The sequence below is a fragment of the Bombina bombina genome, chromosome 1 (assembly GCF_027579735.1).
Source record: "Bombina bombina isolate aBomBom1 chromosome 1, aBomBom1.pri, whole genome shotgun sequence".
NCBI lineage: Eukaryota > Metazoa > Chordata > Amphibia > Anura > Bombinatoridae > Bombina > Bombina bombina.
The window spans coordinates 1,040,232,036-1,040,258,240 of NC_069499.1; the positions used below are offsets into that span (position 1 = coordinate 1,040,232,036).

General features: G+C 36.5%; 1 protein-coding gene across 1 annotated transcript in view; it reads right to left on the reverse strand.

Moving 5' to 3' along the window:
- Positions 1-16,399: 16,399 nt before the first annotated feature.
- The window catches only part of LOC128666016 (syndecan 4-B), a 28,289-nt gene continuing 18,483 nt past the window's right edge, over positions 16,400-26,205 (reverse strand). The window contains exons 2-5 of the mRNA XM_053720406.1: positions 23,158-23,323; positions 21,580-21,617; positions 21,257-21,458; positions 16,400-17,167 (exon numbers count right to left, since the gene is read on the reverse strand). Coding sequence (XP_053576381.1) covers positions 17,022-17,167; positions 21,257-21,458; positions 21,580-21,617; positions 23,158-23,323 — 552 coding nt within the window. The 3' untranslated portion in view covers positions 16,400-17,021. The remainder of the gene's footprint in view (positions 17,168-21,256; positions 21,459-21,579; positions 21,618-23,157; positions 23,324-26,205) is intronic.

Below are 26,205 nucleotides of genomic sequence, written 5' to 3' on the forward strand. Positions count from 1 at the left end.
GTACCTCGGAAGCTTAGCATTCTACTGAGATGCCATGAGATCCAATTATGGATGACCCCATTCGAGAATCAGACTGGAAAACTCTTCCGGATGGAGTTCCCACTCCCCGGATGAAAGATCTGCCTGCTCAGGAAGTCCGCCTACCAGTTGTCCACCCCTGGGATGTGGATCGCCGACAGACAGCAAGAGTGGATTTCCGCTCACTGAATTATTTTGGTTACCTTCGTCATCGCTAAGGAACTCCTTGTTCCTCCCTGATGATTGATGTAAGCCACTGAAGTTATGTTGTCCTACTGGAAACTGATAAACTGGACCGAGGCTAACTGGGGCCAGGCCAGAAGAGCATTGATGATCGCTCTCAGTTACAGAATATTTATAGGTAGAACAGACTCTGACTGAGTCCAAACTCAGATGGTCTGTGAAAGCAAGATGGTCTGTGAAAGCAGGTACCCTGGGAGAGATGGTCCCAAGAAAACCACCATTAAAGAGAACCCCTTGTCTCCTGCTCCAGAAGTATTCGAGGAGACAAATCCGCATAATCTCCGTTCCATTGCCTGAGCATGTTTAACTTCAGAGGTATGAGATGGAACCAAGCAAATGGGATGATGTCCATTGCCGCTACCATCAGCCCGATTACCTCCATGCACTGAGCCACTGACAACCAAGGAGTGGACTGAAGAGCTAGACAAGTATCGAAAATCTTTGATTTCCTGACTTCTGTCAGAAAAATCTTCATTGATAGGGAATCTATTGTGGTTCCCAAGAAATGTACCCTTGTATTTGGGACTAAGGAGCTCTTTTCCAAATTTACCTTCCACCCGTGAGATCGCAGTAAGGATAACAACATTTCCATGTGGAATCTTGCTTGTTGAAAGGATGGCGCCTGGAACAGGATGTCGTCCAGATAGGGCGCCACTGCAATGTCCCGTAACCAAAGCACCGCCAACAGCGATCCCAGAACCTTTGAGAGAATTCTGGGAGCTGTGGCAAGACCGAAGGGAAGAGCCATGAATTGGAAGTGTTTGTCTAGAAAGGCAAACCTTAGAAACTTGTGATGATCCTTGTGAATGGGAACATGCAAGTATGCGTCCTTTAAATCCACAGTTGTCATAAATTGACCCTCTTGGACCAAAGGGAGAATGGAACGAATAGTTTCCATCTTGAAGGATGGTACTCTGAGGAATTTGTTTAGACTCTTGAGATTTAAAATAGGCCTGAAGGTTCCCTCCTTTTTGGGAACCACAAACAGATTGGAATAAAATCCCAGACCCTGTTCTTGAATCGGAACAGGAACTATCACTCCCAGGTCGGAGAGGTCTCCTACACAGTGTAAGAATGCCTCTCTTTTTGCCTGGCCTACAGATAATCTTGAACGCAGAAACCTGCCTCTGGGAGGAACATTTTTGAATTCTAGTTTGTATCCCTGGGACACTATTTCTACTCCTTAACATCTCAAACCCAAGCCTTAGCAAAGAAGGAAAGTCTGCCCCCTACAAGATCTGGTTCTGGATCAGGGGCAGTCCCTTCATGCGGTCTTTGATTCAATAGCAGGCTTCTTGGATTGTTTTCCCTTTTTCCAAGACTGATTTGGTCTCCATGAAGGTTTAGACTGTTCCTGCTTGGAGGCGGAAGAGGATGAATTTCCCTTGAAATTTCGAAAGGAACGAAAATTACTCTGTCGTCCCTTTTGTTTGTTTCTCTTACCCTGAGGGAGAAGATGACCCTTACCTCCCCATAATATCAGAGATAATTTCAATCAGGTTAAGTCCAAACAAGGTCTTCCTCTTGTAAGGAATTGCTAACAGCTTAGACTTAGAGGATACATCCGCAAACCAAGGTTTTAACCATAGGGCTCTGCAAGTTAGAACAGAAAATCCTGAAATCTTTGCTCCCAGTTTGATAACTTGAAGGGAAGCATCCGTGATAAAGGAATTGGACAATTTAAGAGCTTTTAGATTTCATCCAGGGGAGTTTCTGTCCTGATAGCATCAGAAAACGCATCAAACCAATATGCAGCCGCACTAGTGACGGTAGCAATGCACACAGCTGGCTGCCATTGTAAGCCCTGGTGTATATACATCTTTTTGAGTAACCCCTCTAATTGTTCATCCATAGGATCTTTAAACGCACAACTATCCTCTATAGGTATAGTAGCTTAGCTAAGGTGGAAACAGCTCCTTCCACTTTGGGGACTGTTTGCCAAGCCTCAAGTGACAATGTAAATAAAAGCACCCAGTCCGGCTCCAATGCAGTAGGATAAAACCTTTTATCCTACTGCATTTGAGCCGGACTGGGTGCTTTTATTTACATTGTCTCTACTCACCAAGGATACTCACAGGGCTCATGCAGAGGGGATTTTTAGATACAGCACTATACAGGATGGGCAAGCTGCCATTACAGAGGCAGCGATCTGTCTAAAGGAATAAGCAAGACGCTGGGAAGGTGCCCAGTGAAGAACAGTCGGAGGGACAGGACGTCTAACAGTCGAGAGAGTGCCCACATATTACACAAATAAATGTAAGTGCCTTACTAAGTTGCTTAAGAAGATAAATTGCTGTGGAAACTTACCTTTACATAGTGGGACACTTAATATTACTAACAGCTCCGTACTTATTACGCTTTGTAATACTGGGAGATGGTTTAACCACTTGTTTGTTTTTTTGAAGCCTCAAGTGAGTTGGCTATGGGAAACATCTTTTTAAATATAGGAGATGGAGAAAAAGGTATACCCGGTCTCTCCCACTCCATAGCAATGATCTCAGAAGCTTGGTCTGGTACCGGAAAAACCTCTATGGAGGAAGGTACCTCAAAATATTTGTTCAGTTTACTGGGTTTCTTGGGATTAACGACGACTGTGGAGTCACTGTCATCCAGAGTAGCTAAAACCTCATTAAGTAACAGACGGAGGTGTTCTAGCTTAAAGGATTACTTTCTGTTATAATTTTTAAGCTAAACAACTAACATATTAAAGTTAATAAACATTAATTAAAACCTACTGACCTATATTTTCTCCAAAACGAAGTTTCATAACGTTTTAAAAGTTATATCTTTTATTCGCCGATGATGTCACGTTATCCTGCCCACTATTTTCAGCACTGTGTGTTCAAAATACTTAAACCAATAACTTTGTGTTTAAAGCGCCATTTTGAAACCTAGGTATTGTAAACGGATTGGTACAGAGCAAAGGATACCCACGGAGTGGGTTTGGAAAACAATTAAATTTGCAGACAAGATTTCTGATATACGGTAGAGATATGTTAATGAAATGCTATTGATAAAAAGCGTATTTGGGGTAGTTAGTTAGTAACAGGCATAGAAAATATTTACTTACAGTGGCCCTTTAAACCTGAAGGATACAACTTCAGTATCAGCCAGAGGAATTACACTGTCAGAATCTGAAATTTCACCTTCAGATGCTACTACAGTATCCTCATCCTCAGGCTTCTGTGAGGGGACATCTGAAATAGCAACAACTGCGTCAGAAACCTCACTTACTAAATGTCTGATTTTCCTCTTGCGCTTTCCCTGCAACATTGGGAAAGCAGACAACGCATCTGAAACTGCAGAAGACATGAGAGAAGCAATGTCTTTTAAAGTAACTCCAGCGGGAGCTAGAGAGGAAGCGCAGGGCACTGCATGTGTGGGCGGTAAAATTTGGGATGCTTGAGGAGAAAGCTGCGGCATAAATTGAACATTGTCATTAGATTCCTGGACAGCATCCTCTTTAGAAAATGTTGGCTCAGAAATTTTTTTTATCCCTGTAGTTTAAAGTCCTCTCAATACATGAAGAACAGAAAAGGATTGGTGGTTTCATATTGGCATCAAAACATAAGGAACAAGTGAAATTTTGTAGGGCCTCTTGGTCCATCTTTTTTCACAATGAAACAATTTTCTTTTAATAAATTAACATATACAAAAAACGTTACTGTCCCTTTAAATCTTAAACGGTAACTTTTTCTCTATTTAATTCTTTATTAAGGGTAGACAGGCTAGGAAGCTAAAATAACTCTGCAAAGCACCTCTACACCTCAGCAATACTTTGCTGAGGTGCCTACCTGACCGCTGAAACCTCTGAGCAGGAGCCGTTTCCACGCAACAAGATCCGGTACTCGTATCAGCAGAAAGTACAGCCTCTGTCTAAATGCGTATGTGAGTTATTAACTGCGCATTGGAAAAACTGCGCATTGGAAAAAAGGTCACATAAAAACTTCACCCTCCGTTGTCGGAAGTGAAAAAAAAAGGCGCGCATACACTATAACCGGCTCCACTCGTCCCGCCCATCGTGTGCGTAGCCAACGTAACAATCTCACGTGCTGATACTACTAAGGTAAATGTCGGGAGATATATTCACCGCCAAAAACGTTACCAGCCCCAGTGGCTGTGACTCTGCCTCTGCTGTCCCATAGTGTCTCCTGATAACAAGGAGAATATATGTATTATAAAATAAATTGCCCATTTCTTAATAAAGGCAGCCTTTTATGTTTCCACATATGAAGTAATGTGCCCAACTTTTTCTGTCTGATATCCCAGAAAAAGAAAGTTAGCACTTACCTCCTCTTCTGCCTGACAGCAAGGCAGATCCCAGGTTTGAGAGGTCCTCTCCCTCACATGGACCTGTGACACGAAGAAAGGACTGAGTAAGACTTCTCAGTTTTTCAGAGTTAGGGCAGTATCAGTATATGGGAGGCACAGTGAGAAATATGTCCCACAAGTTCCCATTGCTCTAAAGCCACCACTGCTCTACTGAAGAGACTGATATGGACTACGGCTACACCCTAGGACAAGCAGCACAATCTTGCACTACTTTTAAAAATAATAAACTCTTGATTGAAGAATCTTTTCTAACACCTAATATACCACCTCCTTGCACTTAACGTAGGCAAAGAGAATGACTGGGTTGGGAGGGAAGGGAGGTGACATTTAACAGCTTTGCTGTGGTGCTCTTTGCCGCATCCTGCAGGGCAGGAGTGGTATTCCCAGTAGTAATTAAGATGATCTGTGGACTCATCGTGTCATTAAAAAGAAACACCTGTTTTGAATAGTTGTGATGTTGTGAGGGATTCCATTTAGGGGGTGGAATAATTTTGAGACTGCAGAATTCATTAAAAGTTGCATTTTTAATTTAATTTGGGGAAACCACTAGAAGCATTTGTTGTGTTGAGCTATTTCTAGCCTAGCCAGTTCAGGTATTTCATGTATTCTAGCTCAAGCACACCTGGTGCAACTAATGAAGCCCTTGATCAGTTGCATCAGATGTGCTTGAGACAACACCTGTTTTGTATATTTGTGCTGTTGTGAACGATTCTATTCAGGGGGCTGAATAATTTTGAGACTGCAGAATAAAAATTAGCATTTTCAGTTGAATTTGGGGAAACAACTTAAAGCATTTGTTATGTTGAGCTATTTCAATTATTTTTGTTTGATTTGTTCATTACAAACAACCAATAGTAAGTACATTTTGACAATAACCCGATTTGCAATGGAGGGGTTGAATAATTTTGATTGCAACTGTGTGTATATATATTTATAAATATATATATAATCCACAGAAATATAGATGAAGAGCACTGATTTCAAGCGTTAAAACATCAACTTTGTTTTAATCCTAATAAAACATTGTAACCACATAGTGACATAATCCACTCATGAGGAGTGCCCCTCAATCCACTGCTATAACTGGCATCTTTTGGTTGAAACTGTAATCTTAGCTATAACATTTTCACTCATACCTTGCTTAAAAGAACAAAGACTCCTTTCTATTGGATAAAATAATGCGGCATCAGTAAAAATATAAGATAGTATTTACATGTTTGGATACACAATCATGATGATACAATGTAAGTATACAGTGATGCAATATTTAACACTCAATCACATTGCTCTGTGTGCAACTAATATTAAATTATTACTAGCTACCAATTAAAGTATGTCTCAGTTATTTATATTCCAGTGTCTTTGAATGCTTGCAAATGTGTCAAAAGGCTTTTTTGGGGCTTTATCCTATGCTTAGGTATGAAATAAGGTTAGGAACAGCATTTGTATTACCATTGGATTCAGCAAGTAGCATAGGTGTGTTGCAAAGGCATAGGCGTTACTTCTCTCACTTTCCCAAGGCCATCGGTAATCCATCTTCCTTTTCTTGTTGGTCTCTGGGATACAGGTGTTTCTTTCTGAGGCAGATATATATTGATTGTATAAAAATCAGTCTTCTCTTGAAGAGACATTCCGGTGAGTCAAGTTCACAAAATAACATAATTTATGTAAGAATTTACCTGATAAATTCATTTCTTTCATATTGGCAAGAGTTCATGAGCTAGTGATGTATGGGATATCAATACCCAAGATGTGGAACACCACGCAAGAGTCACTAGAGAGGGAGGGATAAAAATAAACAACAGCCATTTCTTGCTGAAAAAAAAATCCACAACCAAAAATATAAGTTATTCTCATAATGAAATGAAAAACTTAAAACATCAGCAGAAGAATCAAACTGAAACAGCTGTCTGAAGAACTTTTCTACCAAAAACTGCTTCTGAAGAAGCAAATACATCAAAATGGTAGAATTTAGTAAAAGTATGCAAAGAGGACCAAGTTGCTGCTTTGCAAATCTGATCAACTGAAGCTTCATTCTTAAAAGCCCACGAAGTGGAGACTGATCTAGTAGAATGAGCTGTAATTCTCTGAGGCGGGGCCTGACCTGACTCCAAATAAGCTTGATGAATCAAAAGCTTTAACCAAGAAGCCAAGGAAATAGCAGAGGGCTTCTGACCTTTCCTAGGACTAGTCTTCCTGAAATCTTTAGTAGTTTCAACATAATATTTCAAAGCTCTCACCACATCCAAAGAATGTAAGGATCGCTCCAAAGAATTCTTAGGATTAGGACACAAGTTAGGGACAACAATTTCTCTACTAATGTTGTTAGAATTCACAACTTTAGGCAAAAATTTAAATGAAGTCCGCAAAACCGCCTTATCCTGATGAAAAATCAGAAAAGGAGATTCACAAGAAAGAGCAGAAAGCTCAGAAACTCTTCTAGCAGAAGAGATGGCCAAAAGGAACGACACCTTCCAAGAAAGTAGTTTAATGTCCAAAGAATGCATAGGCTCAAACGGAGGAGTCTGTAAAGCCTTCAAAACCAAATTAAGAGACTCCAAGGAGGAGAGATTGATTTAATGACAGGCTTAATACGAACTAAAGCCTGTACAAAACAGTGAATATCAGGAAGTTTAGCAATCTTTCTGTGAAATAAAACAGAAAGAGCAGAGATTTGTCCCTTCAAGGAACTTGCAGACAAACCCTTATCCAAACCATCCTGAAGAAACTGTAAAATTCTAGGAATTCTAAAAGAATGCCAAGAGAATTTATGAGAAGAACACCAGGAAATGTAGGTCTTCCAAACTCGATAATAAATCTTTCTAGAGAGATTTACAAGCTTGTAACATAGTATTAATCACTGAGTCAGAGAAACCTCTATGACTTAGTACTAAGCGTTCAATTTCCATACCTTCAAATTTAATGATTTGAGATCCTGATGGAAAAACGGACCTTGAGACAGAAGGTCCGGCATTAACGGAAGTGGCAACTGGACATCCGAACAAGATCTGCATACCAAAACCTGTGTCACCACCAGCAACACAAACGCTTGTTCCATGATGATTTTGGATATCACTCTTGGAAGAAGAACTAGAGGTGGAAAAATGTAAGCAAGATGATAACACCAAGGAAGTGTCAGTGCATCTACTGCTTCCGCCTGAACCTCCCTGGACCTGGACAGGTATCTGGGAAGTTTCTTGTTTAGATGAGAGGCCATGAGCTCTATCTCTGGAAGACCCCACATCTGAACAATCTGAGAAAACACATCTGGATGGAGAGACCACTCCCCTGGATGTAAAGTCTGATGGCTGAGATCATCCACCTCCCAATTGTCTATACCTGGGATATGAATCGCAGAGATTAGACAGGAGCTGGATTCCGCCCAAGCAAGTATCCGAGATACTTCTTTCATTGCTTGGGGACTGTGAGTCCCACCCTGATGATTGACATATGCCACAGTTGTGATATTGTCTGTCTGAAAGCAAATGAACAGTTCTCTCTTCAAGAGGCCAAAACTGAAGAGCTCTGAGACTTGCACGGAGTTCTAAAATATTGATTGGTAATCTCGCCTCTTGAGATTTCCAAACCCCTTGTGCTGTCAGAGATCCCCAAACAGCTCCCCAACCTGAAAGACTTGCGTCTGTAGTGATCACAGTCCAGGTTGGCTGAACAAAGGAAGCCCCTTGAACTAAACGCTGGTGATTTAACCACCACGTCAGAAAGTGTCGAACATTGGGATATAAGGATTTTAACTGTGATATCTTTGTATAATCCCTGCACCATTGATTCAGCATACAAAGCTGGAGAGGTCTCATGTGAAAACGGAATCGCGTCCGATGTTGCAGTCATGAGGCCTAAAACTTCCATGCACATAACCACTGAAGGGAATGACTGAGACTGAAGGTGCTGACAGGCTGCAACCAATTTCAAACGTCTCTTGTCTGTTAGAGACAGAGTCATGGACACTGAATCTATCTGGAAACCTGAAAAGGTGACCCTTGTCTGTGGAATCAAGAAACCTTTTGGTAAATTGATCCTCCAACCATGTTTTTGAAGAAACAACACTAGTTGATTTGTGTGAGATTCTGCAGAACATAAAGACTGGGCTAGTACCAAGATATCGTCCAAATAATGAAACACTGCAATACCCTGCTCTCTGATTACAGAGAGTAGGGCACCTAGAACCTTGAAAACGATTCTTGGAGCTGTTGGTAGGCCAAATGGAAGAGCATCAAACTGGTAATGCTTGTCTAGAAAAGAGAATCTCAGGAACTGATAATGTTCTGGATGAATTGGAATATGAAGGTATGCATCCTGCAAGTCTATTGTAGACATATAATGTCTTTGCTGAACAAAAGACAGAATAGTCCTTATAGTCACCATCTTGAAAGTTGGTACTCTTACATAACGATTCAAAATTTTCAGATCCAGAACTGGTTTGAATGAATTTTCCTTCTTAGGGACAATGAATAGATTTGAATAAAACCCCAGACCTTGTTCCTGAAAAGGAACTGGCATGATTACCCCTGAAGACTCCAGGTCTGGAACACACTTCAGGAAAACCTGAGCTTTTACTGGATTTGCTGGAATACGTGAGAGAAAAAAATCTTCTCACAGGAGGTCTTTCTCTGAATCCTATTTGATACCCTTGAGAGACAATGCTCTGAATCCATTGATTTTGGACAGAATTTATCCAAAAATCCTTGAAAAACCTTAATCTGCCCCCTACCAGCTGAGCAAGAATGAGGGCCGCACCTTCATGCGGACTTAGGGGCTGATTTTGGTTCTTTAAAAGGCATGGATTTATTCCAATTTGAGGAAGGCTTCCAATTGGAAACAGATTCCTTGGGGGATGGATTAGATTTTTGTTCCTTATTTTGACGAAAGGAACGAAAACGGTTGGAAGCCCTAGATTTACCTTTAGGTTTTTTATCCTGAGGCAGAAAAAAAACCTTTCCTCAGTAACAGTTGAAATAATAGAATACAAACGAGAACCAAATAAATTATTACCTTGGAAAGAGAGAGATAATAATCTAGACTTAGATGTCATATCAGCATTCCAAGATTTGAGCCACAAAGCTCTTCTAGCTAAAATAGCTAAAGACATGGATCTAACATCAATTTTGATATTATCAAAAATGGCATCACAAATAAAATGATTAACATGTTGTAGTAAAAGAACAATACTAGATATGTCAGAATCCAATTCTTGTTGCGCTAAATTCTCCAACCAAAAAGTTGATGCAGCCGCAACATCAGCCAAAGAAATTGCAGGCTTGAGAAGATAACCTGAATATATATAGGCTTTCCTTAGATAGGATTCAAGTTTCCTATCTAAAGGATCTTTAAAAGAAGTACTATCTTCCATAGGAATAGTGGTACGTTTAGCAAGAGAAGAAATAGCCCCATAAACTTTGGGGATCTTTTCCCAAAACTCTATAGAAATTGCTGGTAAAGGATACAATTTTTTAAACCTTGAAGAAGGATTAAAAGGAGTACCTGGCTTATTCCATTCCTTAGAAATCATATCAGAAATAGCATCAGGAATAGAAAAAACCTCTGGAGTAAACACAGGTGGTCTAAAAACAACATTTAAACGCTTACTAGTCTTAATATCAAGAGGACTAGCTTCCTCTATATCCAAAGTAATTAACACTTCTTTTAACAAAGAACGAATATACTCTATTTTAAACAAATAAGTAGATTTGTCAGTGTCAATATCTGAGGGGGGATATTCTGAATAAGATAGATCCTCATCAGAGTAGGATAAATCATTATGTTGTCGGTCATTTGAAATTTCATCAACTTTATGAGAAGTTTTAAAAGACATTTTACGTTTATTAGAAGGCGGAAATGCAGACAAAGCCTTCTTAATAGAATCAGTAACAAATTCTTTAAAATTCATAGGTATATCATGTACATTAGAAGTTGAAGGAACTGCAACTGGCAATGCACTATTACTGATGGATACATTCTCTGCATGTAAAAGTTTATCATGACAAACATTACAAATGATATTCGGAGATATAATTTCCACAATCTTACAACAAATGCACTTAGCTTTGGTAGAACCGATGTCAGTCAGGCAGCAAAGTTCCAACAGATACTTCTGAGGCAGGATCAGATTGAGACATCTTGCAAAATGTAAAAGAAAAACATATAAAGCAAAATTATCAATTTCCTTATATGACAGTTTCAGGAATGGGAAAAAATGCAAACAGCATAGCCCTCTGACATAGAGAAGGCAAGAGGCAAACAGCAGTGGGGTATAAAAATAATGAAAAATTCGGAAATAACACACTTGCGTCACTAACGACGCAACCATGTGTAAGGCTTCCGCATCAACTACGACGCCGGAAGTGACAAACTTGCGTCAACGGACGTACTTTTTCTCGCCAAAAAAATTCTCGCGCCAAGAATGATGCAATAAAGTCTAGTATTTGGCGCACCCGCGGGCCTAATGCTGCCCGCAATTTGTAAGTAAAAAGTAATCAATTTGAAAAAAAAGACTAAACCCCAGGTAAGAAAAAAATATTTCTTAATATGTTTTATTTCCCAAATATGAAACTGACAGTCTGCACAAGGAAATACATGAACCTGACTCATGGCAAATATAAGTACAATACATATATTTAGAACTTTATATAAATGCATAAAGTGCCAAACCATAGCTGGGGTGTCTTAAGTAATAAAAAACATACTTACCAAAAAGACACCCATCCACATATAGCAGATAGCCAAACCAGTACTGAAACAGTTATCAGTAGAGGTAATGGTATATGAGAGTATATCGTCGCTCTGAAAAGGGAGGTAGGAGATGAATCTCTACGACCGATAACAGAGAACCTATGAAATAGACCCCCATTAGGGAAATCATTGCATTCAATAGGTGATACTCCCTTCACATTCCTCTGACATTCGCTGTACTCAGAGGAATCGGGCTTCAAAATGCTGAGAAGCGCATGTCAACGTAGAAATCTTAGCACAAACTTGCTTCACCACCTCCATAGGAGGCAAAGTTTGTAAAACTGAATTGTGGGTGTGGTGAGGTGTGTATTTATAGGCATTTTGAGGTTTGGGAAACTTTGCCCCTCCTGGTAGGATTGTATATCCCATACATCACTAGCTCATGGACTCTTGCCAATTACATGAAATAAATATGTATTTGAAGTTTGTGATTGGTTGATGGCTGTCACATGTTGCATTAAGAAGGAAAATGTAAATGACATTTGTCAGAAAAAGAAATCTACTACTCATTTGAAATGTAAATTGTGTTTTTGCATTGTCTTTTTATTACTTATGCTATTCTATTGTGTTCAGTGGTAAAATAAACTGCTTAATCATCAGACATCCCTTAAATATCCAAAATGTAAAAAAAATTAAAACCATTAAAAAAAAGTGACTCATTTTTTTTAATTATTACTTTTACTGGTGGATTATCTCTTGAAACAACATTGAATTGTTATTTTAATCCCTTTCAGTTTTGATTCTTGTTTAGCTAGCAGACATATAAATAATAATATATATATATATATATATATATATATATATATATATATAGGGCTGTGCATGTTGCAGGGTCATTGGATGTGTGCCCGGTCCGGCCTGAGAGTGCTGACCCCACCCATGTTTTGTATATGTTTGGGGAGATTACATAAACCTGTGCACCTTCCATTTTTTCACAGTTGTTTGATTGTGAGACTGCATTGTGTGGCTGCTTAGGGACCCAGGTTTTTTTGGAAGAGACCTTGACGAGGTACTTGGGCTTTTCCCGTTTGGCCAGATGCGGTAACTCTTCCATTGCTGCTTTTTATCTTAGTTGAGAGCTTGTGAGTGAGTGCTGGACTTTTTCTATGTGTTATATTAATGTATTATTTTTTTGTAATTTTCCCTGTTTGGGCCTTGCACCCTGGCCCGTCTGGAGTTAACTGCCTGTGGCTCTGGTGACAGTGCAGCTTCCTGAGAGTACTGGTTTGCACCCAGGGCTGTGAATGTTGCAGGGTCATGGGATGTGTACCCAGTCCGGCCTGAGAGTGCTGACCCCACCCGTGTTTTGTATATGTTTGGGGATATTACATAAGCCTGTGCACCCCCCATTTTTTCACAGTTGCTTTTTTTCACAGTTGTTTGATTGTGAGCCTGCATTGTGTGGCTGCTTAAGGACCCAGGTTTTTTTGGAAGAGACCTTGATGAGGTACCTGGGCTTTTCCCATTTGGCCAGATGCGGTAACTAACTCTTCCATTGCTGCTTTTTATCTTAGTTGAGAGCTTGTGAGTGAGTGCTGGACTTTTTCTATGTGTTATATTAATGTATTATTTTTTTGTAATTTTCCCTGTTTGGGCCTTGCACCCAGGCCTGTCTGGGGTTAACTGCCTGTGACTCTGGTGACAGTGCAGCTTCCTGAGAGTCCTGGTTTGCACCCAGGGCTGTGCATGTTGCAGGGTCATAGGATGTGTACCCAGTCCGGCCTGAGAGTGCTGTGTTGTGTGTGTATATATATATATATATATATATATCTATATGTATATATATATATATATATATATATATATACACACATACACACACACACACACACACACACACACAATTGGGGTTGCTTTCATTTTATCATTTCTGAAGAAATTTTACAAAATATACAGCATTTCACACATATATAATTCCCACTAAAAAATAAATTTCAAGAATTTTTTTTATATATATATATATATATATATATATATATATATATATATATATATATATATATATATATATATATATATATACACACACACACACATACATACACATTACATACACACACATAGTATTTGGTACAACAACCATTTGACTCTTGCAAATTATTCTACAACTTTATGCAGAATTGTGCATTCCATATAAATCTAAAAATGTGTCTACTCTATATATGTCAGTGTGTTTCCCTTTTTGAATCATTCCCAAAGATATCAATGCGTTTTTGGCCCAGTGATTGTGAAAGGAAAGCCATGCAAATTAGCTCCCCTTGCATTTCAGATACACCTGGCACAGTTTCAGTGTTGGTTTAGGATCACTACCCTGCTGGAAAATGAATCCTCTTCCACACAACATTAAGCCAGATGAGAGGGCATGCCTCTAAAGAACAGAGCTCTATTTGTCTTTGGCCAAAGCATAGTTGATCTTGTGCAAGTCACCAACTCCTGAATAGGCAAAGTATCCATTACACTTGAATATTTTCTGCACCATATTTAATTGTAGGTTTTACGCATTGTGGTAGCTTCTCATGCCATACTTTCTTCACATAATTACTGGACAAATAAAACATTTTAAATGTATGGCTGCAAAAAGGACTTTTCCAGCATTCCATTTTGACATTTATTTATGTCAAACTCAACTGAATTTTTAGGGGTTATATTTAGTTTTCTACTGTGTGGTGAATTATATGGTGGAGAATAACCATTTACTGTCTGCTGAACCTGTATGCCCTCATACCAGAGGTAGCCAGCTGGGGGGGGGGCTGTAATACGTCCAAGCCTGCGTGATTTGCACTTCATATAGTGCAACAACTTTGTGAGTATATGTCATCAGTGTGGTTACTCGTGGGACATGGTTTGGGAGACCGTTTCTTATAATCAGTACCACTCGAGCACCTTCTTCTTTTCATTTCAGTATCTGGATATCACATTTTGGAGAAGAGCTGATCCTGGTATCTTGCTTTTATCAACAGTAGCCAAGGGAGGCACCTTTGTCTGGACCCATTCTTTTCATGGGGACTTTATTTACTGGTGACATTTGTGTATTGTTTGAAACATGCTAAATGTTTTTTGCAGAATTGGTTTAGAGACTGACCCTCTCCCATGAAAACAGTGCATTGCCAGTTGTCCTTGGGCTGTGCTTTTGCTTACTGGGGTAGGAAGCTACAGCTGGGCTTGAATTATGCATGTAGATGCGGTTCCATTATACAGTGATGTTAGCTTGATAAAATGGTCTTCTGATGGCTCAGTCACTTTTGCTTTGGTTAAAAAAAGGATTTGGTTTCAGAAAACCTTCTCTATATGCATTATACTACCCCATTCAAAATAGACAATGTAGCTGTGATTTGGCACTGGTAGTTTTGTGGAATAACTTGTCCAATTGAAAATGGACATTGGTGGAAATAACTTTTTGTACTCATGTTATATGAGCTCAGCAAAGCAAAAGGACACTAGTTGAAGCACTAGCAGGACTATATTAATAATAAAATAAGTAAAAAGATGTTAAAATACAATGTACACAGGTAAGCAGCTGCAGGAACACCCTGTTAAATGGTCTTAGCTCCATTTCACCTTAAAGGGACACTGAGCCCATATTTTCTCTTTAATGATTCTGATAAAGCATGCAATTTTAATCAACTTTCTAATTTACTCCTATTATCAATTTTTCATTGTTCTCTTGCTATCTTTATTTAAAAAAAGGCAGGAATGTGATGCATAGGAGCCGGCCCATTTTTGGTTGAGACCTTGGGTTACGCTTGCTTATTGGTGGGTAAATGTCACCCTCTAATAAGCAAGCGCTATCCATGGTGCTGAACCAAAAATGGGCTGGCTGCTAAGATTTACATGATTTTCAAATAAAGATAGCAAGAGAATGATAAAAAATTGATAATAGGAGTAAATTAGAAAGTTGCTTAAAATTGCATGCTCTGTCTGAATCATGAAGGAAAAGATTTGGGTTCAGTGTCCCTTTATTGTGAGGCTGTTTTCTGCCAATGCCTCTTTTTAACATAACTTTTCTATAGTCCATAGTGCAATATTAAAAACCAGCATATAAACTGAATATTTTAACAGGTAGAAGCAGCTCTTTCAAAATTATAAAAAAGTAAAAGGAACTATTTGCAAACAATTTAATACACTTCGGCAGTTAAAATGGATCACTGGGAAAATATTAAAAGGGAGAAACATTACACAGTGCAATGTCCCTATAAGTAAATGGCAAACATAACTCACGTGTACTAGGATGTTACCCTTTGAATTAAATCTGTAGAGTTTTGAAAATGTATACGCAGATGGTGTGTGCAGAGAATATTTATATAAATGGCAATATCATATAAAAGATTAAACAAGGACATAAAAAACTAATTTTTCTCAGTGTTCAATAATAAGTATCAACTGATTGTAATATTTTACTACTTTTTAATAAATTAAATGATCACATAAAACCAGTTGGTTATGGTGTACTCAGACAATTCTGTATGCATTATATCTATATATCTTTAAAAGGTAATTAGTAGAAAATACTTTGATCTGCAATATGTTGTTAATACCGATTATGCCCAAGTATGTTTACACCATACAATTTAACCTATTACAATAATAATTTTTTTTTTTTAAAAACGCACACAACAAAAAATAAAAAGGAATAAAGAAACTACAAACAAAATGAAAATATAAATAGTTTAACAGTATACAAATATTTTAATATAGCAGTTACAAAATATATATATGTAACAAAAAATAAAAAGGAACCTATAGAACACATACTAAAAACTGAAACAATTACATTTTAATATTTTAAATATAACATTTCAAAATAGGGACTACATTAAATGACTCCATAACAGGTTGAACAAAAAAAAGGGAGGACTGTACATGTGTAATATAGGATGAAACAAAATTAAATTAAAAAAGTAGAAATTTATTTAGAAAAAAAAAAAAAAAAATCTACATACAGTTATTACAAAAGATAATAATATGTGCTAGTTAAACCTGGTTCTAGCTTTTTATTCTAAAACACAACATAGCAAATTATTTTTCATTGTAAAAAACAAACAAACAAACAAACAAAAAAAACACTTTACTTTTTTACTTTTAATATATTTCCCATATATTTGCCAGGTGTCACAAATCAATCAATCATTCTATATATAAACAGATCGTACCACCTCCATCACCATATTCAGGACAACATGGAAAACAATTATATGATTAGCCATTACATAAAAAACACAATATATGCCACTGAAAGGGTGGTGATGAATAGAGAAAAAAAAGGAAGTACATACAGTCTTTGTGATATGGTTTTCATTAAATAATCTAATTACAATCATTAGTGTTTACATAAAAAAATGAACATCTTTTATTGTTATGTTGCTTCCGGCCTTACAGCCACTTAACTCTTCATTTAAATAAGTCTCTGCAGTCATTTATGTTTGGAATCATTTTCCCCACTTTCAAAATCAAAGAACCAAAAAGGTGGTGATCACTGTAGCTTAAAGTTCTCTAAACTATGTATTACAGCTTATTTTTTTTAATATATATATACATATTTTGTCAAAGGTGAGTCATTTAAGATTTTGTAAAAATCATTTGATATTGTGGGCTAGTAATGCATTTGTAATATACACCAAGAATGTCTCAGCTTTCAAATGCATTTAAAAAGTCTGTAGAGGTCATCAGCCTTGTGGGGTTTTTTATGCTTCGCATACTGGTGCTTTAGTGTAGATAGGTTTCTTGACAGGGTCATTTGGATTTTTATTAGCATTGCATGTACGCATATACAGGAACACAATAATGAGCACTGCAACAATTAAGCCGACAAGTCCACCAGCAACGACAACTAGGGAGAAACAAATAAAGATTAGTATATGAAACATTATACAAATACAAAGCATTAAAACAAAATACAAATGCTTGGCATACTATCCTTACAATCATCACATTTTATGAAAGGGACAGTACCCTGTAAAATTGTTTTTGCCTTAATGTGTTTCCAATGACTTTTTTTTTTTTACCAACTGTATAAACTGTATGAGATTTGCTTTAAGGCTTATTTGTGTCTATGAATTAGGTTGTGGCTTCAAAACACAAAACCAGCTAATAAAATGGGTTGAGCTTGTAGGTATAATCAGATCTCATTACTTTATCATCGTGTGTACATATACATGATTATTTATCTTATATGTGTTCATAAACCAAAGACCAATACTTGGAGAGAACAAAAGAAAATAAACTTTTTATTAGCTTATCTCTTCTATACCCCACTGGAGTATAATTCTTTCTGCTGGCTGTGTTTGGACCTAAGGCCAGAAACTTTCAGAATAGGTGGATATACCACAGGCTAAACTCAACAATTTAAAATGCCAATATAAAAAAGGTAAAGGAAATACATGTAAACCATTTAATACAATCCAGCAGGTAAAGTGGTTAATTGGGAACAAATAATAGGGGAGATTTTTTTTTTTGAGTAAACTGTCCCTTTAAGAGACACTCCTATTAACATTAGATCCAGGACAGCAATGTACTACTGAGAAAAAGCGGTTCTGATAAGCCAATGACAAGAAGCATGTGTGTGTAGAGACCAATCACCAGCTAGCTCCCAGCAGTGCACTGAGCCTACCTTGGTATACTTTTCAATGAATGATAACAGAAGAAAGAAAAAATGTTATAATAGAAGTCAATTGAGTGAAACATGATTCCGATAGAGCATGTAATTTTAATCAACATTCCAGTTTACTTCAATTAATTTAAATTTGCTTAATTTTCTTGGTATCCTTTGGTAAAAACTAGCTGCTGATTGGTGGCTGCACATATGTTGTCATCACTGGCTCTCCCAATGTGTTAGGTAGATCCCAGTAGTGCATTGCTGCTCCTTCAACAGGATACCAAGAGAATGAAGCAAATTTGATAACGGAAGTAAATTGGAAAATTGTTTAAAAATGACATGCTTATCTGATTACTGAAAGAAAAATGTTGGGTTTCATGTCCCTTTAAAAGAAAATGGCACACTCCTACTATACTATCTAAACCAGTGTTTTTCAACCAGTGTGTCATGGCACACTAGTGTGCCGTGAGAGATCCTCAGGTGTGCCACGGCAGAATGACAACAGTGTGACATATTTTTTAAACTTTGCTTGTTTTTTACTCCCAGTGCAGGGGTAGTTTGTAGGAGGCATGGCATAACAGCACAATACATACAGTATGTGTGTGTATGTATATATATATATATGCTGTATTAGGCTACAATGTGTGATTTTTTTTTAAATTTTGGGATGGTGGTGTGCCACAGGATTTTTTAATGTAAAAAAGTGTGCCACGGCAAAAAAAAGGTTAAAAATCACTGATCTAAACCATCAGCAGGTTTAATATTAGCTTTCATGCCCTTTACATCTCACTTTGTATCATGTGACATAGGACTTGACAAACCCATGGCAGCAAGATCTGTGAGCAGTGGTATTGATCTCAGCATGCCTAACGCCTTACTAATCACTTTTATTGCAAGGGATGAAACAAAGGGGTCTTTTGTACTGAATTGAGCTATGGTTTTGCAAGGTTACTGCTCCTTATATGGTTTTGTTTTTGTCCAATTCAAAGTTTATCATTGCATGTAAAAATGGAAGCATCTGTACATCTGGACAAAACATAACCTATTGTTAAACAAAAAAAATGCAACAGATGGCGGAACAAACTTCCTATAGGAATGAGGAAGCAATTTGTGAAATATAATTAGGGAATTATACCTGAGATTTCCCATGCTCCTCCTCTATGCCAACACACACAATGAGATCACTCTGAATAGCAAATCTATTTATATAGACTGCTAAATTACCTTAAATGGTAACTACTTTGCCAGTTATTAGCACACATCAAATTTGAAAGGGCCATCCTAATGCTTAAATAAAATGCCCTATTTTAATTTGAATACGTTATTCTTATTTTTTTTATCATAATCATTTTCGAAGTTGTGCTCCCAAAACACCATTCTGCCTCTTCACTAAGCATGTGGCTAGTGATTAAAAAAAAAAAAAAATAGATCTGCATGTCTGGTTAACTAGACACATTCTTATAAAGAGCATGCCTTTTACTATGTGCTTGCAGCTTTTAAACATTAAAGCTTGCTTTTAAACGAGGCATCCCAATGTAAACCTATTCAATACAACAAATAGCATTACCTACTAACCACTAAATTTAAAAAATGTGACGATTTACAATAAATTGTAGTAACTAAAACCATCTCCAATTCTGAAAAAACAGCTCTCTGATTTGTGTGCATATAAAAAGGATTTCTTATCACACTGTGCAAATTAGAAAGTCTCTTACAATTGCATATTCTATCTAAATCATGCAATGTTAATTTTGACTTTAGTGTCCAGTTAAAGGGACAATAAACAGTTTTGAAACAATCGTGTAAAATAAATAATTGTGCATAGTTAAAGAACTTTGCAAAACACTTTCATCCCTTTTTCTGGTCAAAAATTGAGTAAGTCCAGATTGTCTCCTCCAATTAAAGAAAGTGATGGGTAGAATTTGATCATTGAAAAACAATTGTAGCAAACAAGGGGGTAATCTGTTCTAATATTGTTGTGAATGTTGATATCTTAATCTATTGTTAGACAGCAATTAAGAAATATTGTAATTATTATTAGCGGTTATTTGTAGAGCGCCAACACATTAATTACAAGATGTTTACTATCCCATTAATTGGACAGTGTAGTCAAACATTAAAATACAATATTTTAATAAGGAATAATGTATATATACACACAATGTGATATTGACACATTAAATATTTAAAACCAAAATTACTAAAAAATGATAAAAGTGTTCTGCTTTTGTACTCCTGGCAGCAGGTTTCATGTGCATACGTAATTTACACTCCTCACACAGCTAGATGTTTTTTTACAGTCCCTAGTTGAATAGAATATCAGCTGACATCACAGGCTGCTTGTGAAATTACAGCAAGTGAAAAAAAATAGGGATAAGTAAGATTTAAAGAGAAATAAAGAGTGTGTGTAGGTTCCCTTGCCCCCTTAGCACGGCTGTCATTACTTCAACTTGCTGCACTAAATCAGGAGCTGCAGACACCAGTAGCTGAAATTTGCACTCTCAGTAAAGCTCTCTAGATCTGTGAGCAAGGTTTATATAGAGTTAAAGAGACAGTAAACTTAAAAAATGTTACATAATTCTGCACATTTAAGTTCACGGTATAATTTTAATCCTTTTAAAACATTTATTTCAAATGCATGACTTTTGTAATGCAGTTGTCATGACTGATATATACTATGCATCAATACAAACTGCTTCATTGTCACTTTTAAGGGACATTGTATACTAGATTTTTCTTTGTATAAATTGTTTTGTACAGGATCCATTTATGTAGCCCATCTGGGAGTGTTTTTGTAAAAATGTATAGTTTTTTTTTTTTTTTTAAAATAACATTGTGCTGATTTTCAGACTCCTAACCAAGCCCCAGAGTGTCAGATGTATACACACGTTTACAGACTCCTGTTTAGGTTGTCTTTTTATATGTAGGGAATGGGAGGGGGTGTCTGCTCTTTTTGTTTTCCCAGCCCCTTTTATTTGGTGTCCCAGACTCCCAGCCAAACCTAATAAAAAGTGCTAACCTTGGAGCTTCTAAGTAGGTTTTTAAAAGGTTTTATACTGGATTTTAGATCAGTATCTGTTTATATTCGTCTTTATAGTAGTATCTATTATATGCAGTTATATGAAAATTTGGGTACATGGTCCCTTTAATAATGTATAACTATTCCCAAGTTCAGCATTTTGGTCTGGAGAGGGAAGGAAACTAATGAGATTTCCCTATTCAACTTAAAAATAGTATAAACATGTCTGATAAATATTAAAGCATGGATTTAACTGGTCTTTGTTCTACATATTTGGATAGAATTAAATATAGAACCAATCTTACCAGCGATAACTTCTGCTCTTTGGAAGAGGCCATCTTTAGCTGTAATGGGCATTGGAATTTCATTTGAAGGATTGAGGTCTCCATATTTAAGGCCATTTTCAAAAGTGATTATGTCATTGCCATTTAGTTTGTTATCATCAACATTTAATTTCTTTATACGGGATCCACCATCATCTTCAGGAATTCTGTTGCCCAGTGTTACCTATAAAAAAAGGGGGGGGGAGATATATGAGAAGTTGGTGAAAAAAAAAAGTATTTTTTATTAAAAGAAAAAGTTTGAGAGAGGGGAAAAAGTCAAAGTGACATACAAACAAATCACTTACAGTTGGAGTTTTCAAAGTTGTATCCGTATCAAAGTCATCTATAAAAAGTGAAAAAATGTGTATTTATGTAAGGGTTGAATACATTAAAAAACAATAGTGTTAAGAGAGGGACAAAAAAAAAAAGGGTGGGGGTATCTAGCTTTCACACAGTTTAGGGACTAGTCGCAATAAAAATATACTTTATACTGCAGAGATTTGTTTACAGTAGCTGTGTAACGTACTCATTCCTATCCATGAATATAGCTTTAAACTGCCAACAAATCAGAGGAGGTGTCTATTACGGTGCGTTGTCTCTACAGTCACAAGCCTTATGCTTATTCTACTCACTACAGAGGTTTATAACTGCAGAATTTGCCTCTTAAAATGGACATTCCGGACAAAATTTAAATGCACATAGATTAATTATATCTTTAAATAGAAAGGTTAACATTTTTCTCTGCCCGTGCATGTGAAGAATAGCTAGATATTCTCAGTGCGCCTGCATTTTAAATACTGCAGTAGTTTAGAGAGCCAGTAGGGCTTGTATCATGTCAGCAATTAACAAATTGAGTTATTACCAGATGGAACAAGCACCTTAGGCTCTCTGAGCAAATGCTATGTTTAAAATGCTGGTGCACGGTGCATACTTAAATACACTTTTGAAACAGTTATAGCTTTTATTAGAAGCATTTTTGCTAATACATGTATATTACAAAAATGATTCTATTCAAAACTGAAATGAATCCATGGGGAATACAATTTGGTTATAATGTCCCTTTAAATAAATAGTCTATTGCAGATATATTACACCACCCTAATAAATCCCCTATATTATGTATCTTGGAAGAAACCTAAAATACTGCACACACATCAATTTTGTAAAAAAAAAAAAAAAAATGAGAATGTTGATTTTCAGTGGAAAATTAAAAGTAAAAAATACCTGGAAACATTTGCTAAAAACTTCTAGAACGAATACTAAAACATTTCATACCAAACAAGTATGAGTAACACATTAATAATATAGCATAGAGGTTGCTCTATATACACTAAGAACTTGTTTTTCATAGTCTGAGAGCTGCCACACCTTGTGTGTTTTTCCTATGCAATTTATAAAGAAAATCTGTCTCAACCTGTTTCACAACAGTTATTTGAGCAGCCAGATATTTTCATCAAGTCTACAGATTACATATACATGGGGAAAAAAAAATATTGTAGTTGACATAAATGAGGGGCAATTTACCTGTAGCTATTCTGAAAACAAAAGGACGGAATAAGTGAGATATATGTGGGAAAAACCTATGACATTTTCTTATTCAGCTCAACATTTCTATGACTAGTTAGTCTATTAAAAAGAGATGGGATCAGAGATAATTATGTATGGCTTTTTTTGTGTGTGCGCATCAAACTGCTTTCTGAAGTCAGCGTGAGAAAAATCAAAATATAAAAACAATACCAATAACTCACAAACATTCCTAATAAAATGTTAAAACAAGAGAAAATAAAATAGAAAAATGTCACTGACCAACTAAGCACAGTTGAAGAAAGCAAGCTAGTTAGGTACTTTTAATGTAAGCAGTGATTGCCTGACTGACTTCATACCTATATCTCCAGAACCAGAAAAGTCTTCAGAAGAATCATATTCTTCGCTATCCAATTCCTCAGTATAGTCATCGGGGTCCTTAAAATCCTCATCATCTGGCAATGAGCCAGACCCCTCAAAGCTGTTAAAAATACCTCTTGGGTCCATAGTCTCTGTTTCTCTTATCTTAAAGAGAAAAAACAAAGAAGGTATAAACATTAATAATAACATAAAAGATAGACAGACATGAAGCTTTGCAATATTTTAAGTGTGTGTGTATATATATATATATATATATATATATATATATATATATATATATATATATATATATATATATATATATAAAAAAACACACATGAAAAGAATACCTAAAGAAAGCACATATTGTGTACTCGCAAGCTGTTACTGTCTTAACATTCACCTTTTTTAAATAAAATTAAAAAAAAAAAAATATCCATTAAAATTGTTTTTTATTTAAAGTTTAAAGGTCACTGCTGTTTTTTCCTTTACATTTTTAATTTTAATTCTCTCCACCCCCCCAAACCCCATCTTTTCTGTAAAAAGCCTCTGTACTTGAGAAGGCCAATAGAGCATGATCCAATTGGCCTGCTGTCTGCTCATAAGCAATGTACAAAGTCTGGAAAGACAAACAAAATCAGTGCTTTTGGGATCAGAATTGCAACTTTCCATATCTGCAAGACAACTTTCATTTTATCTAATCACACTCGTGTTATCTGATTGTCATACATTAATCAGTTTGTGGCAGGTGACACAAGCTGATTTTGCATTTACAATACAAAACAAATAATGTTCAAAGCAAAAATAATAATAATAATAATAATAATAATAAATGTTAGATCTTAGGTTTCCCTGCAGGTATCTGAATGAGAGTTGCTGCACAAATGAACACATTAGCACTAGAATGCAGCAAGCGCTAGATTACAACATGGGACCATCCATGAATAGAAGGCGGGGAATGACCTCAATACTTTGCATAATGTATTTAGTGTTTAATGTCTCTTTAGTAAATGCAATTAAAGGGTCTAGAGCAGTAATCCCGATTCACTGATCAGCTTTTCATAAAGAAACAAAAAAAAAAAAAATGAATACAGAATCACACAATAGATCAGGGGGAAAATGGCTACAGAACTACTGTCTTGTATAATTTAGCAGATGAAAAGGTCTGTTTGTTGTGCCAGTATTTATGGTGTCTTAAATTTCAGCAACACAATCTAAATCCTTAAAGGATTATGTTCCACCCGATCCATTTTTACCTGCTGGTTGTATTAAATTGCTTGCAGACAGCTCCTTTACCTTTATTTTGTAAGTTAAAATAGCTGATTTTGCCCATTGAAATGGCCACTTATAATAAATACAATTGTTTTTCTACAGAGCATGCAAATAGATATAAACAGAAGATAACCTTTAAATTAACATGCGTGTGTGTGTGTGTGTGTGCGCGCGTGTGTGGGTTGGGGGGATAAAGATAGATATTTGTGCATCTGAAATAATTAGACTCCGTGTACAAAAAGAGATAAGACCAGGACTTTGCTTTCTGCATGGCCAGACCATTTAAATGGACATATCCTGAAGAACAATAGGTGATGGTTTTAATGATCAAAATAAGCTATATCAAATATAAAAATAACAGACAATATCCATACAATAACAATTTGGAACACATGGGGGGGGGGGATACAATACAGTGTCCATTTAAAAACAAAGATGATTCTTGTGAAACCACAAAATTATATCAGTAGATAAATATGAAAAAGAGGAGTGGCCTTTTCTACCTGTAGCATAGGGCAGTTTTATAAAGCATAGGTCCAGCTAAGGGGTAAATTTGATCTGTGCTAATGGCAGGCCCTGCCCATGAGATCATAAATTGAGATGCATCTGCAGGGAGGATTAGTGGTTTTTAGTGCAAGGTCAACATATTCAACCGAACTGATAACAGGTTAATCATTTGCCTTTCCAAGTATCATCCTAGAATTGTTTTTCACATTAAAAATGTATCTAATGTAGAAAACAGATCTGGTGTGTAAAAATGATAAAGATCCCAGCTAAGAACGTTAATGATAAAATCGGATGTAAGACAGTAACTTTTGTGAGGCTGTCATGGTTTTGTTCTGAGCTCTTTAAGTTCCAAAACGTCTGTCTTAGTTCTTAGAAGAGCAGTTGCAGACAGAAAGAAACTGAGCTCTTCAAATACCAAAATATCTGTGTCACTGTTAATTAACCATCTGAATTGAAGCCAGTCACATCAAACAGAAATGAAAGCGTCATTATGGAGGAGATGTCATGCTATTCTATATTAAGCAGCAGATAATGCTAGTTTTTTCCATACAGCAAAATAGTGATATTTAAAGGGGAGTTGACCACTCAGAATAAATTCTAAAACTGGCATGGGTTTGTACTTTGGTCAATGAAATTACAGAATTCTCTGGCTTGGGCAAAGCAGAGCTGTACTGATCCAGCAACAGCAGAAAAAGTATGGAAGTATTCCTTTTTGTCCCCAAGGCAGACCTCTTTTGAAGTTTTCAAGAGGGGAGAAAAATTAACAGATTTCAATTAATATAAGATTCAGTGACTGGCTGATGGCTGTCACATGATACAAGGGACAGGGAATTTAAAAGGAAGCTAAATCTGTCAGAAAAAAAAACCCAAAACAAAACCACATACTGCTCGTTTACAGTGTACTGTAAAAAATAGTTTTCTCTTTAATGTGTTTCCAATTAACTGTTATAGCAGCTGCAGAGTATAAAACTAATGATACATTAACAATATAGGTTTATTTTTGTATATAAAATAGATGGCATAGTACTTTAGGACCATACATCAATTAAAATAGGCTGAACTTGCATGGAAAAATAGATCTTATTGTATCACTTTCAATGCAAACACGCTTCTTTATCTTATCTCTGTCTGTATACAAAAGCCCAATAATTAGAGAGAACAATTGAAAATTAACATTGTATTACTTATCTATCCTACCTCCCACTGGGAGTGTAATTTCTTCTGTTGTTTACATAAGTATTGGCTATAGAAAAGCCAAGTATTAAAGG